General features: G+C 37.6%; 1 protein-coding gene across 1 annotated transcript in view; it reads right to left on the reverse strand.

The window, feature by feature from the left end:
- The window catches only part of ZC3H6 (zinc finger CCCH-type containing 6), a 62852-nt gene that overhangs the window by 35413 nt on the left and 5869 nt on the right, over positions 1-21570 (reverse strand). The window contains exon 2 of the mRNA XM_090052983.1: positions 951-1134. Coding sequence (XP_089909109.1) covers positions 951-1134 — 184 coding nt within the window. The remainder of the gene's footprint in view (positions 1-950; positions 1135-21570) is intronic.

Genomic DNA, 21570 nt, shown 5'->3' on the forward strand with positions numbered 1-21570 from the left:
ATAACATAATGAATACATGACATCTGCATTTTTTTCTAGTGTTCTGATATCTGACTTGATACTGAGCTGATGTATTAATCATACATGAAAGTAGCTCCAGTTAATTTACAAACTAAGGAAACAACAAGTTTATCTGACTAAAGCTCATTTCACTCATAAGTAGTTCATAAGAAGCAGCCGTGGAGAACAGGAGTATACTATTCTTGATTATACGATCTCAGAAGGATATCATTAACTGGGAATACTCTGAGTTTATCTTTTTTTTAGTAAATGTGAAGAGTCAAACTGCATTTCCCCCTAATTATCTCTGTTAATGTTTACTGGTTCAGAAACCTACATTTTTTTTATGACTTAAGAATGTGTCTTTCCTGTTCTTTGCAAAATACCCATACAGTCTGGACTACAGGGGGAACCAGCTGTATAAAAAATGAAATCTATGAATTCCCCCCTACTCGAACCAAGAATGCTTTTTTACTTAAGATTTGTAAATTCTCTCATCAGGAGAAAGTTAAGTTCAAGTAGAATCTTTTCAAAATAGAACCAACTTTTAAAACATGATCATGTTACAGCGAAAGCAAAAAAAAATGAAACGGCGTTTATTAAAATTAGCAATTAAGTTTCTGAAACTATCACTTTTAATACACAACAGCCAGAAGAATTACTGATCTATTATTTCTTTGCCATCAATAAATTACTTGCAATAGAAATTAGTGGTGTTGTGTTCTCAAAAGTGAAATCTGCCCAACATGTTTAAGCAAAATACCTTGGTTAGTTAGGTCCTCCAGAAAAACTTTGTTCATTCATACAATATCAAATTTTTTTTTTTATCATTCACATAGCATCCAAAGAAGTTTCTCAACATTATTAGTGACAGAACATATGTTCCTGGAGGAAAAAAGTCAAACTTAAAGTTGCAGTCAGTAGCTCTGAGATTGTTTGCATTTCCTAACCTTATGTTTATCCCGTCTCCTCCTCTTTGATTTTTTCTTTTCCTTTTCTTTTTTGCGTTTCTTCCGTGATTTCCTATGTGTTTTTTCATTTTTCTGTTTATCCTCCCCTTTTGTATCTTGTTCTTCCTGAACTTCTTCAAATCCTGCATCATCAATTTCACCATCTTCTAGTTCACCATCTTCTCTGTAGGGGAAGCACATGTTTTACATTAAACACTAATTTCTAAAATTAAAGGTATAACACATCTTAAATGCTTGACAAAAGAAAGTAAATTATTATTAAGTATCTTTCCAACAATCAATCTCTAATCAACAAAACAACGTTCAACCAAAAAGTTGCTGGAGTTTTCTTCCACGGTTTAAGAAACAGTGGCATGCAGGTTATCAGTTAGTCTTAACTTAGTAATTCAAAATCCTGAAGTAGTTCAGAAACAGTGAAAAACACTATAGTAAATTAAAAACCAGTCACAAATAACATCCTCTCTATGCTGCAAATACGGCTATATCAGACATACAGAAATAGGTCTTCTCACACCTGATTATAAATACATTTACACTTTCTAGTTAGTGTTCATTGGCATGTTAGCTGTTTCATAGCCAGTATAAAGCACCGGTCAAACCATTTACAGAAAAGCTTTAGTCAAAACAAGACTTTCAGCTGGATGAGAAACAGAATTAAAATTTAATTTTAATTATAAGCTAGAACTGCTTTTATAATTGCATTAAAGATTGGTGAAGTACCATGTGGTCCCCTAATACTGGTGCACATGTTGTGTAGATATGACCTGGTCTTAGAAAGCTAAGTAACTGGTGAGTGTGTACAGTAAGCATATAGAAGCGATACCTATCCTTCTGAGTATCAATGGAAAGCAATTCACATTCTAATAATACATTTGCTTCATTTTAGGAACCATTATCACAGAACTGAGATTGCTATTATTATATAACCAAGCTTGAAGACAAAGAAAACTGTTGTTTCAAGCAACAAGGAATATAGGAACTTGCCCCGTATCTTAAAGTAAAATCTGAAAATAACTTAGTTTTTAACAGTGCTAAAAGTCAACCAAAGGGGTACTGATTTTACAAATCAGATCCCAATAACTATATCCAGGTGAAAAAAACAGAGCATTGTGATCATCAAAACAAACCTAAACTTTAAAATTAGTATGTTAGCAACTCAGCAATTCCACCTAATGCAAATTTAATCTGCCCCTGCATTTCTATGATCATATATAAAAAAAAAATTTCAAAAGATGTGGTAGAGATTGACAGAAATAGACAGTGAAGTTATAGTATGTGTAAGCTTAGAGGCTTTACTGAAGTAGGAAACTAGATCTGAAATATTACATCCAACTTTGACTGAACATCAGAATAGACCAGTTGCTATTGCTATAAATAAGGGTATGTTTTTGCTTCAGAGTTGTGGAAAAACCTACTGCTTTATACATCCAGAACCATCCTTCTTCCCCCCTCTTTTTTTGGTCCTTTTAAAGAAGGTTTCATGAAGGGTTTTCCTCTCCATTTTTGAACTTGTGTCAGTCTTCAATATTTACAAAAATGTAACATATTGATTAGCTTGTGGTAAAAGAAACATTAATCTAATTACAATCTGTAGTGGAAACTGAATCTTCTGAAATAAATTAAAAGAAGTAATGGAAAATGATAGGATTTTACCTACTAAATTGTGGTGCAGGGTTTGGGAAGGAAGTAAAAATTAGAACCCTGGCAAATGTTACATTTATCAAACAATTAATGTGCCTTCTGTTCAACTGCTTTATCATGCACAGGGACCAGCAAGTTTAAAGAAGAGTTTAAAGTGCCTTTTAAAGGTCCCAGTGTAGGGAGCTCAGGATTGGGGAAGTCTCTGATCCTGAGCTCCCCAAGCACCTTTTGAAGTTCTGAGCACACAAGGAACCCAGGACCAGGGAGCTCTTCACACATTGGTATGTTTACAAGGTGCAAGTGCAGCTGCATTACAGGTGCAGGTTCCCTAAGCCCTGACAGACATGTGATGGGATCTAAGGAATTTCATCCAGATTCCACTAATGGCATGTCCTGCCATGCCAGATCTTGAATGCTAGTTCTGGGATCTGGAATACAATTCGCCAGATCCCTTTGTGCAATTAAATTAACGTTTACCAGGGGCTTGAGAAAACTTCTTAAAATCCTAGGGGTTGCTGAGTTAAGTTAGAGATGATTTCAGAGAGGATATGATCGGGTGGCCTGCTGGCAGGTGCTCACCAAGTGAATGGATCCAGCCCATGGCTGGCAGTCACACGGTGCTGGGTGGCTGGAGCTGCTTCTTGTGTGCCAGGTGCTCACTCGTGCTCTCTCTCTCTCTGGGCCAGGGCTGCCACCAGTGTGGATGTAGAAGCATGAACCTGCCCACTGCTGTAGCATGCTTTTTCCCAGAAGACAGTCTACCTATCTGCAGCTTTAGTTGTCTGTCTGCACCGCGCCCCCCCAAGTCAGAACCCAGCAGCTGCTGGCTGTGTCCAAAGCTACCCAAATGCAGCTGGCAACTTCTGGGGGGGGGGTGCTACAGCTGCAGGCGGGGTCAGGCTTCTGCACTGGTAGCAGCCCTGGGAGGGAGGGTGTGACAGTGAGGAGGAAGAGAGGGAGAGGTGTGCCTCTCTAGTCCAAATAACTGCCCACCCCGATATAGGAGATTAGCTGGTGCAGCTTGTATTTAGGCTTTTACAATATTGAATGCAGTAGGTAGCTGTTTCATAGTCTAACTGTAATAGGTACGAAAGCTGCCTATTAATACTGTAAATAAACTGATACTAAATCTTTAGCACATGAATTTGTACATAAATTCACCATACCTATTTTGGAGTGGCAGGAAATGATTTACATAGACAGAAAGAAAGAAACAGATCTACTAAAGTAAAATGTTAACACTTGCAGGAGTTTTACAGTAGAAAATGGAAAAGGCTTGTACTCATTTAATTTTCTGCATTGTTTGAGATGCTCTAGGATTAAATGGAGTGACTAAATCGAGCATCAGTGAACTTAAACAATCCTATAGGTAAGTCATTTTTATACCACTTGCCACTGAAATGATCACAGTTTTATTTTAAATCCCATTCTAGGCATTACAGATATTCCTTAGCATCAAATTTATTCAGTCTCTGCTCCCCTTCACCAACAAAAATAATAAGATCAAACAGTAAGGGAGCTGCTCACTATTCACCAGATATATGGCACTATAAGTTAAGATTCAAAGGAGCTGGACACTCCTAAAACGTTACTGATTTCAACATTCTTCCCTGTTCTTAAGAGTTACTCTGCTTGTCCTGTTTTTCTTATCTATTACAATGTCAGAAATAAGGAAGGAAACAAAACACGACGGGGAGGACTATTTTCAGACCAAGACACTCTTATGCACTGGAGCATTACCACGCTATCTTACTGCACAACAGACAGGGATAATTTTACATAAGCAGTTAGATGTTCTACAAAAGTCTACGACTTAATTTGAGGAAGAACTTGAGTCTTGTTAGGAAAACTAACAACCTTGGACTTCCATGAGGACAGTCCATGAAACACAGCTAGCCATGTATATAATCTGATAGTAACAACACCACCAGATTCACCAGATGTTTAATGAAAAATTCTCAAATGGAAAAACCCAGAAAGCACTGCGGAACAAGTGTAAAGTCTGAAACTCAGCTTTAAAGTGTTCATTTAAAATCACCCTCAGATGTATAGAACCCACGGTCCTTTTGTGCTAGAGAATATTTACGCATAGATACCAATACCAGAGAGACCACTTTGGCCTCAATACCAGTCTCAAGTAAAACTGAAAATAAAGATATAACCCTTAGAGCAGCTGAAGCAGGTAACATCTACCACGGCAATAAAAATGAAACATTAGTTTCCTTACCTGTAATACTTATTTCTCATAATGCATGGCACCCAGCAATCCTGACACTATTCATAGGTTAAGCACGGTCATTTCTTTACAATGAAGAAACTTTCTTCTGCCCATTTGATTTTAAGTACTTTTCCTGCTACTATTGGCATACTCCCCCCTTCCTCCCTCGCAATTCCAGGACACTACTTCAAGATCTGAAAATTCTGCAAGCTAAATAGAAAACATTACTATCTCTTTGTAGACACTGGCATAATTTAAAATGTGCAAAATCTGCAATATATTTAGCAAAAATATTGCTTCTTTGGGAAGGTCTCAAGACTAATGGATGTCATTCATCATAAAAACTGGAAATTATAAGCATAGAAAGAGTCTGTATCCTACATATGGGTATCCACTGGTCTGGACACTGTTCACAGAAAACAGCAAGCAGGAAGTACCAGTTTTTACGAGGGAGAATATACAAGACTATATAAATATCCATATGAAAATGGAAAAATTACATTTATTTTTAGAATTCTTAATATTATTTTCTTGCTTAATGGTTATTCTTGCAGTCCCAAAGCTTGAGGAATGAGTATCAGTTACATACAGTGAAGAGATTCCATATCTCAAGTGCAAGTCTCAGCGGACTATAAAATTCAGATGAAGACTTTCAGGATCATCCAGCACAGCATATTTTAGTACCTGCACAAGGGGTCATATTGGGTATCTGACATACCTGGTTTGACACAATTTATTACGAAATTATGTATAAGAGACTTCAATCCTATTTTGAGACCCCTTTTTGAGAAATAAAAGCATCACCCTTTGGTCTACTTCAGATATTTTATAAAATACATTTAGCATTTAAAGTGTGATGATAGATGCATTTACAAAGATTTTTAAGCTAGGGAAAATAAAGATGAACAGTAATAGTGTTTATATCAAACACTACCATTTTGGTAAGCATCTAAAAATCTATATCTTTCATACAGAATTGAAGTTTGGTTCGTTAATTGACAGCTGTTTGATTTGCTAAGTCTCCTGACTGAAAATAGTTAAAAGGAAACAAAAAGAAATAAACAGGAAGACTGATCTTCCTCAGAGAATGCCTCTGACAAACCTCTTCTGAAACAGATTTAGGCTCAGGTATTTAGTACTAAATCATTTTGTATAGTTTGCCTAAGGATAGCTTTTTAATTTCAAAAGAAACTCTGAACAAATCAAATTTTGAATATGACAGTCTGAGGCTAACTGAGAAGATAAAGGGAGGGGGCCAATGAACAGAGAAACCAGTAACTTCCAGGCACAAGAAACGATAATCATTATAAGCTTCTGGAATTTATCATGAAGCCAGTGCACTACTTACATGACTACTGTCATGCTCAGTCTAAACTTACCAAATAAGACAAAAGAGAAGTCAATATGAGTTTATCTGTGCACTGAAGGGAAAAGGTGTCCATCTTCCATGCCTAAGAATGCAAGTGTCAGAAGAAAAGTACAAGCCAAACAATTCTGGTATTCTTAGTTACAGACCTATCATAAGGAAAGAGAAAATAGCTTAAGGAATATATATATATATATATATATGCGAAAAAATATCCAAGTATTACTCCTGCTTGTCTGTGTCTGAATGGAATAACTGATTTAGCTGGCTTTGAGAACTGCCATGACCTATTCATTTAGTACTCTGACAGATGGTCCTTCATCTCTGAATAAAAGGACTGCGAAGACCTTATTGATCAGATTTACACTCTTTGTTCCTTCTAGCACTTTATGTAAGCCTTTTTGGCTTCTGACATGGAATAAAACGGTCGTGGGAATTTTATGAAGGAGGGATCCGATACCACTGCAGACCATTCGGAGGCAATATCAGTCTCAGATAAATTAGAGTTATTCTCTTGAAAAGAAAAACTGAAAAATACTACACAGGATTTTTTTGTACACAGTATCTGAATTCCAAGAACTGTGAAGACTACCTATACAACATATAGGAAAATAAAGTGTTTAAATCTAAATTTTTAGAAATTAGAATAGAAATTCAGTTGAATTGTGTTAAGAAGAGCTCTAAGGTAGATTAGATGAAGTAGCAATACAAAGATCTTTTAAAAATTATGAATCACTATTAGCAGTTATTTGACAACATAAAAAAGTTCTTTTTAAGTACATTTTCAGTTGCAGTTCAATGTAATTGCTAATTTCAGCTGAGCTCCATCAGCTCAGGTAACATTACAGAGGGCAGAAGTATGTTCTTGAGCACTATATTATCTTGAGAACAAGCAAAAGTGAGGGTATTTCTTGAGTTAGTAATGGAATATTTCCCATTCTGAATCATCCCTTTACTACCAATAGAGCCCAAATAAGAACCATCTACTTTCACAGAGACTAGAAACAATGTAAACAAGAAGTACCTGGGTGACACTCTGAGAATGTTTCTTGGCTTTTGGCTTCTATGTCAAGATCCTATCATATACATGTGTCCTGAAATTTCATGAGCATATTACAAAAGAAGAGAAAAATCTCTTTAAATCTTTTTTGTGTTACACTTAGAATGTATCTAATGGAAGCAGTCTAGGATACGAAAATAAAGTTTATCCTAAGCTTTATTTATTTAGTTAGTTTATCCTAAGTTTTAAGGAGTCCTAACTGGACCAAATTACATTATTATTTTATTTATGTTTGGGCTGAAGATGAAACTTGTGTGAAAGACAGAGGTTAGAATAAAACAGCAGAAATTACTTTAAGCTCCATAAGAAACTATGCTATTTTTTGTGACAAGGTTTTTTCGACACTGATTTAAAAGCTTCACAGAGAATGAACTGGCAGATCAGCCAGGCTTAAACCCTGAGAAAGATTTCTCTGATCCTCCAAAATAAACTAGATGCATCAAAAAGAGTATCAATAATGTAACAAAGATAAAGATGGTGCATGTTCCAGGGATCTTAAAATTCATCTTCTTCCTGGTGTACTCTGGACCAAGGTAATTCTGAAGAGATGATGCAAGCCATTTACAATTGTAGCCATCACCCTCTACCCCCCCACCCTCAATCAAACTATTTACCTTATTTGAAAAGTATTATGTATAAACTTTTCTTTCATATTCATTTAGAACGACTGATTCATAATGCTTTAGCCTTAAAATCTTCTGGAACTCATAGCAGGCCAGATAGTAAAGAAAGGAAAATATTGAAGGGATAAAGTACTTGATCCTCTCTGAACCTGAACTAGATCAACCGAAATACAGAAATGTTTATTAGTAACTTTTCATTATTACTTTTCAAAATAAAACAGTAAGGTAGCAAACACACTGTGATGAGATAAACAGTTGATACATTTCCTTCTTTGGTTGTTCTCAAATTTAGAGTAATTTCCCTACAAAATAAGATTGGTTTCAGGCCTTCTGACCTAAGTTTCCCTTAGAATATTTCTGACTCTTCATGTGATTTGGCAGAAACTCCAACGGTAGAACAGACTGCAAGAAGAGACTGTTGATAATCTTCCATGTAGTAATCCAGACAGGAATCTGATACCAAATTCTAAACAGATATTATCACCTCAAAGCTCAAAAGCCCTACAGAGCATGGAAACCACCAACACTTCCTACAGGTATATGCGGATGTCAGCCTGCGGTCACTGATAAGAACAACATTCCCCAAAACAGGCTGAAATTCCAAGACTAAAAGAGCCGAGCGGAAACGCTAGTGAAAGAGAACCTTCCCTCATTCTAAAATGTACTCCATTGCAGATAGGAATACATAGGTAATAATGGTTTTATTGCTGTGCCACATTTAAGGTATTTCTTCCCCCTTGGACTGAATTTTCAGCCACTGAAATTTCTACCAGCAGTGGCTGGCTGGTAGCTTGAGCTCCTACCCCACTTCCTGCTACATAGCAGAGGATTGCTGGCAGACTAAATAAGATAGCTAACTCTTGTTCCTCTGGCATACATGTGAAGAATGGAAGAAGGAAGGAAGGAGGGAAATTTTGGGCTTACCTTTTCCTGTGGATTCCAGCTATTTGGATGGTCTGCTGGCACAGGCAGGCTGGCGGTATGGGCTAGACCGCTCTGCTGCATTGTTCAGGAAGGCCAGTTAAGGTGTGCTAAAAAGGCAGGCAGAGCTAGGTCACTGTGAGACACATTCTGAGGAAGGGAACCAGAAGGAATGAAGATTCAGCACACAGGATCCTCAGGCTTCTCTAAAAGGAAGACCAACAGGTTCTGATTACTGAAAATATGTATTATCTGAAGTGCCAGCAGGCTGCGAGAAAAAACTCTCACAAATGACAGTGGTTTGTGGTTGAGAGCAGTAAGTCTTAAGCTGCTCTCAGATGGAGACAGAATAAAGAAATGTTGGAATGTGGTGCTTCACTAATCCAGCAGAGACTTCTGAATCAAAAGGATGGAAAAGGGAGGAAGCCTAAATTTCCTCCACTGAAGTGAAATTGATAGATCTAATCCATGTGTAGTGAGTGTCCAGACCAGTAGATGTTTGTAACAGAAATCTTACTATATAAGCAAAAGACACAGAACTTCTTCTCCTCAAGCATAAGACTGGGGAAAGTGGAAGTTCACGCTACCATATTTTCTCTGAAATCCCCCACGAGGACAAAGCAACTATCTTTTAGGACAGTAACTCAGCCACCAGTCTTACTACGGAAAATCTATCAAGACTAATGTCTACAGTACCATGTTAGTTCCCTCAGTGTCTCAGAAGAAATGAGATATGATCCTACAATTTACAATATTAAACAGAAAGCACTCTATATTGAAATCACCTGTTCCATAATACAAGACTTTCAGTTTTTTTAAACAAAATGATAAAAAAATGTAGTTAGTTACAAGCTGCATGTGCCATTTTAGTTAACTGTGGTTTTGTCTGCCTTTTCTATTGATATTGTACATTCAGAAAAAAAAATCAAATAAAATTAATTTATAAAAGTGTTTTGGCAATCATACTGTAAATTCAAAGATAAGAGCTTGGTAAAGGGTAAGCAATATTTTATGCCCAAATCATTACTTACATTTTAGCAAAAATGAGCAAGTTTATGCCATCCTATTTCATATAGACTTTAAAAAGGAGCGAGAGAAAAATTACTATAAATTACTATAAATGAGGAAAATAAGTCTTTTCTTGAAAACAGAGAAAAATCATTTCCCCCAAAATGAAACAAAAGCATTTATTAAATATCAGAGACAAAAGAAAACTACAACAATTTAAACTCAACAGTTCCAGAATCACCAAAATATTTTTATAACTACAAATTCTAGCAAGTTTCACAAACACTTCTGCACTAAAAATATTCATCCCATATCAAATGAAACAGATGGGTTGTAACACCAGTAATCCAAAGAGAAGACGTTACTATACTATCCAATTTGCCTTAGTGAAGTATGTTTGTCAAAGTCTAACAGGAAACATTTAATGCCAATATTGGGCAGAGAGAATTTACTGCTACAACTTTAAAATTATAATTAATCATCAAATATCAGGAAATGCAACAATTATATTTCCAGCAACATAACACTGCATACATATTACATATTAACAATTCTGTTTTTATTACTTAACCATACTGTCTGTTTAAAATGTTAAAGCCTGCACTATAACAGAGAAAATTTACACATAAATACAACTCTATCCTAATATTCCATTCAAGAAACATATAGCACAACCAGAACATTATAGCACAATTAAGCTAATTAAAATAACACACAGCAAACTGACATTCAGTCAGTCATGCTTTCCCAAAAACCAGTATTCCCTGAAAGAGTAGAATAGTTGTAAGAAACAGAAGCAGAGAAAGTAAATATAATTTCTTTTGGCTTTAGAACAAAAGAAGATGGACACCTGGAAAACAGGTCAATTCTTAGAAGATGTGTACAGCCCATCTGAAAATGTTATGGCAAAAAAGGCAGTCAGGCTATAGTAGTTATTGTTAATCTGGACAGTAGTAGAATTGTCCACTTCCAACTATCCTTCCAACTGTCTCTCCTGTTTTCTTCTTTACTTGAATTCCTTTCTCTTTGGTTTCTCTGGCACTCTCTGGCTTCCTAGTTCCTCTGTTTTCCATTCAGCAAGGCTACATACTGCTTGGACAAGGGCATTCATTGATGGCTTTCAGAAAAGCAAATCCCAAGGATTTTACAGCAGAGCTGAATGCATTGGGATCAAAGAGGTTTTAGTTTACAGGTTACTGTATCAACCTCACCCCTATACATGCAAACTCCTCCTGCAGCTGGCTATATGCAGGGATTTCTGTTGCTTCCTGCTTCCTTTGCATCTGCTACATATATTTGCATTTACAGAGTTAGAACCAAGCCACTTCCTTCACTCCCACCTATTGTGTTCTTCTCCCTTCAAGCTAATTTGGAGTGGACCCCCCCACTAAAGTTGTAATTTCAGAATTATAACTATATAAATCAAACTGTCAAATCTTAAAAGGTTTGTTTACTCGTATTTCAATTAGCTCTGGAAGGAGGCATCTCCTTAGCAAAATCCCTCTTTAACAACAAAGATATTCATCTTATCTATAACATACTCTTTGATTCAATGGTCCCCAACCCATAGCTTGTAGGCAGTATGTTACCTGTAAGACATTCCAATGCTTTTCACAGCCACAAGAAATTAAAAAGTTAAAAAGGAAATTGACAGGGAGAGGAAAGCATGATGTAGCCTGAGGTACACTCCTTGCTTAGTATAATTGTCCAAGGGCCAGCAAAGGATGGGACTGCTGCTTTAATCCCCTGGGCATAAGAATGTTTTGAAGCTTTCTTCTTCCTTATGAAAGCAAATGAACCTCATCCTTAGTAAGAAGTCAAGTCAAATCAGTCCCGAGGGTGCTGTGACTGCTGGGGCAGCTTACATGCTGTAACAACCCTCCTCCACTCTGTCCTGTGTTTGGCTAGCTTTGTGCACTCCCATCAGTTGAAGCCCTGTTCAGTCCTTAATATTGGTTCCCCAGCCCTTCTTGAGTCTACCTCTTTTTCTCTTTCCCTTCACTATGCCCCGTATTATGGTGCCGGCAAGGGTGTCCAGCTTTCTTATGATGTGTCCAAACCATTGCAATCCAAACCACTGTTTTTTCACACAATTTGAACTGTTTGAGATGACTGACAATTTTATCTTAAAACAGCACAGGCTGCATTCCAGGAATGTTTTGACATTTTACCTTGCTTATACTAAGGATGGTTTGGGACACAATGTTAAAACACCCCTGGAACGCAACTTGTGTTGTCTTAAGATAAAATCGTCAGTCAGTTCAAACAATTCACATTGTACGACAATCTTTTAATGAAAAAAATCACATGATTTGAGATACATAGTTGTTAACTGTGTCAGAAACAGCAGATATGGATAGTTAATTATAATGGGGCTCAATAGCTATTAAAAAGAAATAAAAAAGACCCTTAGTCTGTAAAGCAATATGGGGAAAACTCTTTTAGCTGCCTAGCATATCTAAAATCTAAATACATTACAAATGCAAAAAGAATAAATGCAACAATATTACTGGTTATAAGTTAAAATGATCATGCTACTTCTAAAATTGTCTTGTTCAAATCTAGATCAAAAACCACAGGAGCAGTGGAAACAATCCATGCCTTCATAACTTCAAGGCTAGACTACTGCATTGTGTTCTATGTCGGGCTGCCCTTAAAAACTGTCCGGAAGCTGCAGCTGCTGCAGAATACTGCAGCCCACTTTCTGGCATGGACAGATCACCAGGAGTACATAACTCCAGTGTCTGTTATGACTCCTAATAGTTTTCCAGGTGCGATTCAAAGTGCTGATTTTGACATAAAAGACCCTAAATGGTCTCGGCCCTACATACCAAAGGGACCATCTTCTCCCTTATGACCCGCTGTGATCCCTAAGCTCAGCCAAGTAACCTTCTGCAAGTACCACCAATATGCCACATCCACCTGGCGAAACACTTGGGAGGCCATTCTCAGCTGTTGCTCCTCAGCTCTGGAACTCTTTCCCTCTTGAGGCCTGCTAGATAGAGCCTAAGCCTGGACATCTTTCACAAAAGCTGTAAGGCATTTCTATTTGTGCAGGTGTTTAACAAACAAAGCTATGCTAAGTTATTGTTTAGAAGGTTCTCTGTTTTATGCTGATAAGCTAGTTCACTTTGAAGTTATTTTGTTCTCTTGTTCTTCTGCTCTGTAAGTTATTCTGTCCTGTTGTTATCAGCAGCCCTGGGCCTTTGTTGGGAAGAGTGGCACATAAATCAAATACATAAAGAAACAAAGAGAATCAACTGTTGATCATGACAAAAACAAAAATAACATCTATGCTTCCTAATCAAGAAAAGGAAATTGGAGAACTCATTTCAAACTAGGTTAAAAGGAAGATTTTAGAAGGTGCTTTTTGAGAGGTGCATATATGCTCCTTGAAATTAGAAAAAAAATATTAGTATGTTCTTCAGTTAGAAAGGGACAAAGGATTTCCAGGGTGTCAGAATCCTTGTAGGAAAACTGCGTCCTGGCATCATGTAAGTGATTTAATTTACCACCCCCAAAATTCAAAGCCACCAAAGTGATGAGAAGTTCCTCCATCCCCAGTTGCTTCAGTGTTTTCCCACTAAATCCCAGTCTTACAAGAAAAAAACTCCAAGACAAAGAGGAAATTTGAACAGTAAGTGGAAATAATGAAAAGATAACAGTAAAATGAGTATTATAATTTAGAGTAAATAACGTATTTCTTCTTCAAGGTGGCTTTTAAACATTAAGGATTCTGGAAGACTAATGAATGACCAGTACAACTCCAGGAAGAAAATCAGAAAAATGTTGAATAAACAGACTATATCACTGCCATCGCTAACAGAGCATCAGTTGTGCATCTCAAGTCAAGAGAAAAGTGCTATATTGAACAAATAGAAAACCAGGCAACCGCTCTGTAGATTTCTATGACAATTATGCACCTATCAAATTGCTAGATAATTAAATAGGGACGCCTTTCTCTCTCAAGTACCAGAAGAGACAGGGTAGAACCTATCCACGTCATGACTTTAGGTAACAACCAGATCTGCTGTGTTCCTGGATATTAATCCTGTAAGTTTAACTAGCATGTGGTAACAAAAACAGTTGATCTTAACCAGTTCTTCTGAATGCTGAAAATCTTGCATCAGGGAACAACACTCTTCTCCCCAGAAAAAGGGCAATTTTCTAACGCTGAGTGTCCTGTACAGTATCCATATTGGTAAAAGAACTGTTCTCAATAATCTGTTTGAAAAAAGATCCTTATCCTATATTTTTTTTTATCAGATGGTATAAAATCACTAGAGACTTGTTCAGACTACTCCTTGAAATGTTTAAAGCACAGGAAACAAAGGGCTTTCATGACCTATAAAGGTGAATCCTACTTAATTTTGACAACTTTCTTACTTTTTATACCTTCTCTTCTCTTTCAGTTACTCTTCCTTACAATGATTATGCACCAGATGACCTGTGACATGATGCTGAAATACTATGGGAAGATAATTAGGATACATGTTAACCACTACTTGCTGCCTAATCTCTTTATATCTTTTTTCAAAAGCCAAAAAACCCCACCCTGATTGCAAGATGTCAAATACATATGATACCAACTTTTTAAGAACTCCTGTAAAAACTCTCTAATGCAGCATTTGAGCTATGCTACTACTTATGCTGTTCTTCTTTTCTTTCTTTTAGTATTGGGTGCTTACTGGATTTTATCTTCTGCTGCAGAAAACATTTAATTAAAAGAGATGAACCACTATCAACTTTGCTAGATTACATTAACAGATTTCTTTACGTAATTTTTAAAAAGATGAACTAAATAGGATGCATTCTTTTTTTCCTGTCTTGGGTAAATTGTTCATCACTTTCAATGAAGAAAAAAGAAATCTGGAAGATCAAAAGTTAGAGAGAGAGATCTCTGTGCTTATGAAGCTTAAGCAAACTCATCACATACTGTTTTTCCCAGGAGACCAAACAACCATCAGTTTAAGTTTCTGTGGAGTATTGAAATAAGAGTGAAAAATAAGTTAGCCTCTGGAAAAAGAGCTATATTTCCAAGTCTCTTTATGAAGACTTGGCTTTTCTGCTAAGAGGGTAAAAGCCCACTGATGCAACTACTGTCATTGCCAAGTTGTGCAATTCAGAGACTTAATTTTCATTCTGTATGGAGAAGGGGCCAAGTCTAACCAGAGATGATGGGGTAGACTGGACAAAGTACTTACACACTTTTTTTTTTTTAAAGGTTGGCCTTGAAATTATGAGGTCCCTCTTTTCAACCTCAGATGGTTCTTAGCCTTGGCTGCCATTCATTTAAGAGCCAGCACAGTGGTGCTTTACCTTTGTGAAAAGTCTGGAGTTAAGCATTTCTTTGACTACAGTAAAGCAAAAATACTCAAAATATGATTGAATAAGAACTGTGCCAGTGTAAGACCTCACAAAGCATTGTTTAGGTCTCAAAAACCACATTTACATCATAATCCAGGAACAGGGAAACACTGTAGTTTCTACTAGCTAAACAGTAACTTTTTAATTGTAACATACTTTTCAATTTTGTCTCCTTTGTCCACCATTTTTAGAGCCTGTCTTACTAGGTAAGGTATCTAAATAAAGGAAGAAAAACTCTTTGCCCAATAGCAAACCTTAGAAAAAACAGGCTAACATTTTCAATTTTGCCCTCTTTTTAAGTAGAACTATTGTGGATATAGTCTGCAGTGACAGTAGATGCTGGAAACCATCCTAACGATAATTAAAATGGAACAATCTGTCAAGAATCTCAGCTGGGCAAAATTAGCTGCCCACTACATGAGACGCTGACGGCACAGTAGCCAAATAATACTATGCAGTAGGGGTGTGCGAAATGGGTCGGATTCAATTCAGATTTGGCCCAAATCACGGACAGTGATTTGATTTGTTGATTCCCCCATTCGATTCAGCCAAATCCGAATCTGAAGATTTGATGCTGATTCGGAGAATCAGCGATTTGGCCACAGACACAGCTTTAAATGTTTTTTTCTACATACCTCGAGGTACCAGACGCAGCTCGTGAATGCTGTGATGCTGGGGCAGACGAAGTGTCCCACAGGAGCACAGCCCCTCCCCCCCCGCGGTTGGCAGCGAACCCGGAAGTGAACCAGAAGTATTTCCAGTCTACCAGGGAGCGTGCAGGGCTCCCCCATGCTCCCAGTTGCTGAGCCTGGGGAGCACATAGGGACACGCCAGCGCGCTCCCTGGCAGACCCAGAAGTGCTTCTGGTCCACTTCCATGTCTGCTGCTGAGCGTGCTGGGGACCCCCCCGCATTCCTGTGGGATGCTCGGTCTGCCCCACCACTGCAGCATTCACAAGTCCCCTGGTGCCTTGAGGTATATACAAAAACCATTTAAAGCTGTGCCCATGTCTGAATTGCCGAACCTCTCTGAATCTATTCGAAGGGATCCAATTCAATTTGGAGGGATTAAACGGTCTCCTGATTCAATTTGGATTTGGAGATTTGGCCACCAAATTGAGCTGTATCTCTGCCTAATCGAACCAGGGACTGAAGCTTCGCACAGCCCTACTATGCAGTAGTGCATCCCAGCATGGATGGTGCTAATATGCTACTGAGCAGTATTATTAGGCTACTGCACAGTAGCATCACTTAAAAGACATTTGCCGGCGCTACTGTGGATTAACTCCAGTAACCTGCTAATACAAGACCTAAATAAATAAACGGTAATGACTGCATAGTAGCATCTCGTATAGACTTGCCCACTGAAAAATAGTTGGCTTGGTTCTATAGCCCCAATTTCTTTGCAACACAGAAAAGAACGAGCAGATGTAAATAAGATGGAAGAATCGGAATGTGACCTGCTACACTCAAGCTTTGCCACAGAAACTTTTAGTGTATGAAATAGAAAATGATGGTTACTCACCTGTAACTGATGTTCTCAGAAATGACTTGCATGCAATGCCCCTTCCTTTCATGCATGCAATGGTAATATAACTTGGACTAAGAGAATCTTTTTATGAAAGTGCCCACTGGAGTGTGCTCACAATCACTGCCACTCCTCTCACAAGTCCAACTGTTTGTAACTGATGCTGTAAAGGGCACCTAATGTGCCAAGTGCCTTAGAGTTAAAGCTGACACTTGAACACACCACAGAAAAAGGAAGGATGGATGGGGAGTGGCAATGTACAGATGCCACCCTGAAGAAATCTGGTTACAAGTAACCTTCATTTCTTTTTTAAGTGACCCTTACATACTTCCACTCTTCGGGCATCAGACAAGCAGTACACATTCCTACCTATGGAGGAAAGAAGTGGATTAGTTAAACGCAGAACATAAGCTACTTTCCTGAATTCTATATCTAATCGAAATGGCAAATCTAAGGAACATGTTTTGCAAAAGTAAGAACTGATCTTCAAGTACAGCTCTACATATTTCAAACGGAAATATATCTAAAGCAGGCCACTGAAACAGCTTTCAGGCTAGTTGTATGCATCACACAGGAAGAGGTGTCTTTATTATTATACCATGTCAAATCCACTGAGGTGTTGGTAAGTAATTACCTGACATATACTGTTTTCACCTTAAGAGAGGTCTAGAAAGGACCTTAAAGTTTGAATGTTCTTGTAGTACTTGTATTATTTCATAATCTCTGGCAAAATTATTGTCCTCTTGCAATCTCAAAATCTGGAAATGAAAATGTCAATAATGCTTTTCAGTTTCCCTGAACTAAATAACACCTAAAATAAAGTATGGCAGCACTGAAAATGATCCTTTCTGAAGACTCAAGGTCCCAGAACCTGACTAAAACATCTGGGTGATCTGCTACTACAGGTCAAAAACAGGTGGTCAGTTGAGTACTCTTCTTTTTATAGCCCAGCCTTTCAAATGTTCTCTCTGTTGTACACATGTAGTAGAAAAGGTGGTAAGATAAGCAAGAGCATCCCAGCAGACACTGTTCTTGGAAGGGTCCACCAGTCCACTGCATGTAGTCAAGCACAGTGAATCCCCAAGAATGGGAAAGTATAGAGGCCACTGAAACAAAGTTGATTCTGCACTGCAATGAAAAGAAGTCCTTCAAAAAGACTGATAATACTAAAAAGTTATCCTGTGCGAATGTTAACATTTTCCTAGTCTCCCTAATGGAGTATATTAGGATCCCTTACTTTGTCACATTAGAGGGCATGCCATTTATATATAGTGCTCTTTGCTTTTTCTTTTGACTAGGCTTGGTTTAGAGCAAAGGAATGGCCTTGTTCAAAAATATTAAACAAAGATTTTGTTTTAAAATAGGGTGCTGATACATACAACTTTAATAATTATAAAAAACCTTAAAGAGAAACTTACTTGTTAATGTTTCAGCAAACTATTGATAAGACTAGAAAAGATTTATAGAACATACAAATTAACAAGTTCCAGACCTCCACCTTCAACTTCTCTCTTACATACATGTGTAGTAGAAAAAGAAAAAAAAATAACAAGACTGCAAGCCTTATAGCAATGGGTTTGCTATGTTACTTTTGCTTGACCCTTTCACAGTATATGGACAGAACTCCTACATGTCCAGCAATTAAATGTCTTTAAAAACTTAAAAAACCTAATGAACAGTAATATTGGTATATGACCATTTCACAAAACTGAATTCTTTCCTTCCTAAATCAGAAGTCCCTGTTCTCTGTTATTTCAACTGAGAATAAAATAAGGTTTCTATAAAATAAGGTTTCTATTTATGGAAGTGCTTGAACGTGAATGTTTTATATACTTTAGAATTTATAACATGGAAGTTTTTATGCAATAAGAAATTGTGGTTTCTACAACTGTACAGATATAAGAAGTACTAAACTGGCCTGGAACCTTGAATGGAGAAGATGAATATCTAAGTGACCCAAAAGCCCAGTAGAAAAATAATTGTTAAAAGATAACAAACAGGTCACTGAGCAAAATTCATAAGATCTACACAAGTGTCACTGGGACAATGGTTGATGCAAAGGAGTATTAAATTCATCAGGTAAGCATATCCTACAGTAGCAACTGAAAGGTTCAAGTCAACTGTTAAACTTTTTCTAATATCCATTCTGCATAAAAACACCCTACATTTTTTGCTGATTTTGAAACAAAAGCTTGTAAAATCCATCTACAACCAATAACAGACCAAAGTTAATCATAAAATAAGCCAAAATTCACATTCACAATAACTTTACTGTCACTAAAAACATTTGCAAATTTAGAAACTTCATATAAGATCCCTTGTAATTCTACTGTAGAAACATTTCAAATGCACAGGTCTACCATCCCACAAGTACAAAATGTCAATACTACCTCGTTTTCTCATGTATGTAACACTTCATGGGCTTTAATACAACAGTCATAATGCTGGCAGTGTCTCTCAATCAATTTGAGGTCAGAATTCAGGTCCTGCATTTCAACAGATAGTGAAGAACTGCAAGTTCTAAGATAAGCGTTGACTGTTCTAGCTAGAACTACTTTATTTATTCAAATCCAAAAAAAGTTTTTCCCCCCAAACAACATCACAAACAAAAAGCCTCATCTTACTTTTGAGTACCGGCCTGGGGTAGGCAGCGACTCAGCTCCCTGTGGGTAAAGCTAAAGCTTGAGATGAATTGCTGCCTGCCCCAGACCAGGGTGGCTTGTGTGGCAGGGGAGGGGGCACATAGCCAGGGGGACATGGGGAGATCGCACCTACAGGCATGATTAGTGTGGAAATGAGTGTTTGCTTAGCTGATCCTTTGTTATTGACTACTTATAAAATATATATTGTATTATCCTTAATATTTGTTGCATTGGACTCTGCTTTGGCAGACTTTGGGCTTATAAATGTCTATACATGTGCTCTGGGGTGGGAGGCACCCATACATTCTCTCTCTTCCCTCATACTGTTACAGAAGTGGAACATTACTTTGGAAGAAAAGATTTTATCCGTGTTGAACATGAAAAATTGACTGAAATGGCCAAATCTGGCACAGTGGAGAGAGTCTCCATTTCCTTGGCTGCCATACCCTCCCACCTTTTCCACTTCCATATAGAATGATAGAACTGGTGTGCTGGAAGGAACCTCACAGGCCATTAATGCAATCATGCTCATTTCTACTCCTATGTCTGTCCTCACACTTTGTCTTTTCTATATCCCCAAAATATGTGCACTGTCCTTTTTCTACAGTCCTCCAAAACACCTTTCCAGCTCAACCTTACCATAGTCCTTCATACACCTCTGTCCCCTACAGTTTTCTTTCACACTCACTCTTCTGCACCCCTCTTCAATGCCCCCATATACCCAGGAAGTTAGAGTGTCTTCCGGAAGGCCATGGTTCCTAGAATCACTATTTCTACCCTTCTTATTTTTATTACATATTTGTAAGTTGCTCATCTCCTAGTCTCCAAGGAACATGACAACTTTTTAAAAGAAAGGTTTTATAGGTTTACATAAAAAATATGGAGAGGCAATTAATAAATGTAGCTGATTTTTGAATACGAGATTCCTGAGATGGTCACCCTAAAAATAAGCTGTTTCAAAGTTACATAAAGTTTTGGGGTGTTTCTATTGAGGGATATCTGTCAGCATGCCTATACCATTTTGTTGCTACAGCTATGCTGGTAGAATTTAGCTTCCACCACTTCCAGAGACACCAGTATAGATATAATATTATAATTTAAAAGCACATCAAGGCCCATAAAATTGCCAGTGTAGAAATGCTTTAATGCTTTCTTGGATACACCTGGGGAAGAAAAGACATAAAACAATACATAAACAATATTTGTGTCTCCTAGCTGTTACTTAGTACATGGTCCCCAAAAACACCCACAAATGGAAACATGAAAAATTATTAGATCATTATGGAACTACACAACTAGATGAAGTAGTTTTGGACAATCCATTCAGATTGCTAAAATAAAACTTACGCTTGTTTGTTAAACTAACAGAACTTCAGAATCAGTCCCATCCTAAGAGAGAACCATAAAGGAAACCACAGAAAATATCTTTCAACAGAGGTTTGAATCTAGAGCCTCCGACATCAGAAAACAACTCTACTGCTTGATGTAATGGAATACATCTTTCACTTGATTGTAGTAGTACACTCTTATTCTCAATTATGGGCTAGAGAAAAATATAAAATACTGACTCCGGAAGTGAGTTACTTGCACCCTTAAACACTTCAATAAAAGTCAGTAATTCTATGCTCACCTTTTTCAATAACTGCTATTAGTGACATTCTCCTCAATCAACATCAAAAAAGCTTCATTATCCATCTCCGCTAGAAAGAAGGTATGCATCATTGTCCCACTTTTGCAAAGGGGGAATTATGAGTCATGTCCACTGAACCACCCTCTCTCTCAGAAAGAAATAGGCTACATTCAAGCTTGGCCAGCTGTCCATTCAATCAAGCTTCTCCTATTGCTCACCTCCACAAAGCACTTACACAAATCAACATGATGTACTTATTTTCTCAGTAGTGGAAGGAGCTCTGGGAAAAAGATACTCCTGCAGTTAAGGCAACAGACTGAGACCTAGGGAAACTTTGGCAGATCCTGTTCTCTTTTGTGATACTGGGTAAGACATGTCAGAATTTTCAGATGGCCTCAAGTTTTGTCTTAGGGCAGGCAATGAAATAATTTGAGGAAGGGTCGCTGATGTCTTGACACAGAACCAGCTGGTTCTAACCTGCCCTTTTTCAACAGGTGGGAGCTTTGGAAAATCACCCTGCCCACAGGCCAGCAGTCATGAGAACATGCTAGAAGTGAGTTTCGGACAGATGCAGAAGAGACAAAGAACAGAGAAAA

This window comes from Crocodylus siamensis, chromosome 1, assembly GCF_052110815.1.
Source record: "Crocodylus siamensis isolate JL-2025a chromosome 1, ASM5211081v1, whole genome shotgun sequence".
Taxonomy (NCBI): Eukaryota; Metazoa; Chordata; order Crocodylia; family Crocodylidae; genus Crocodylus; species Crocodylus siamensis.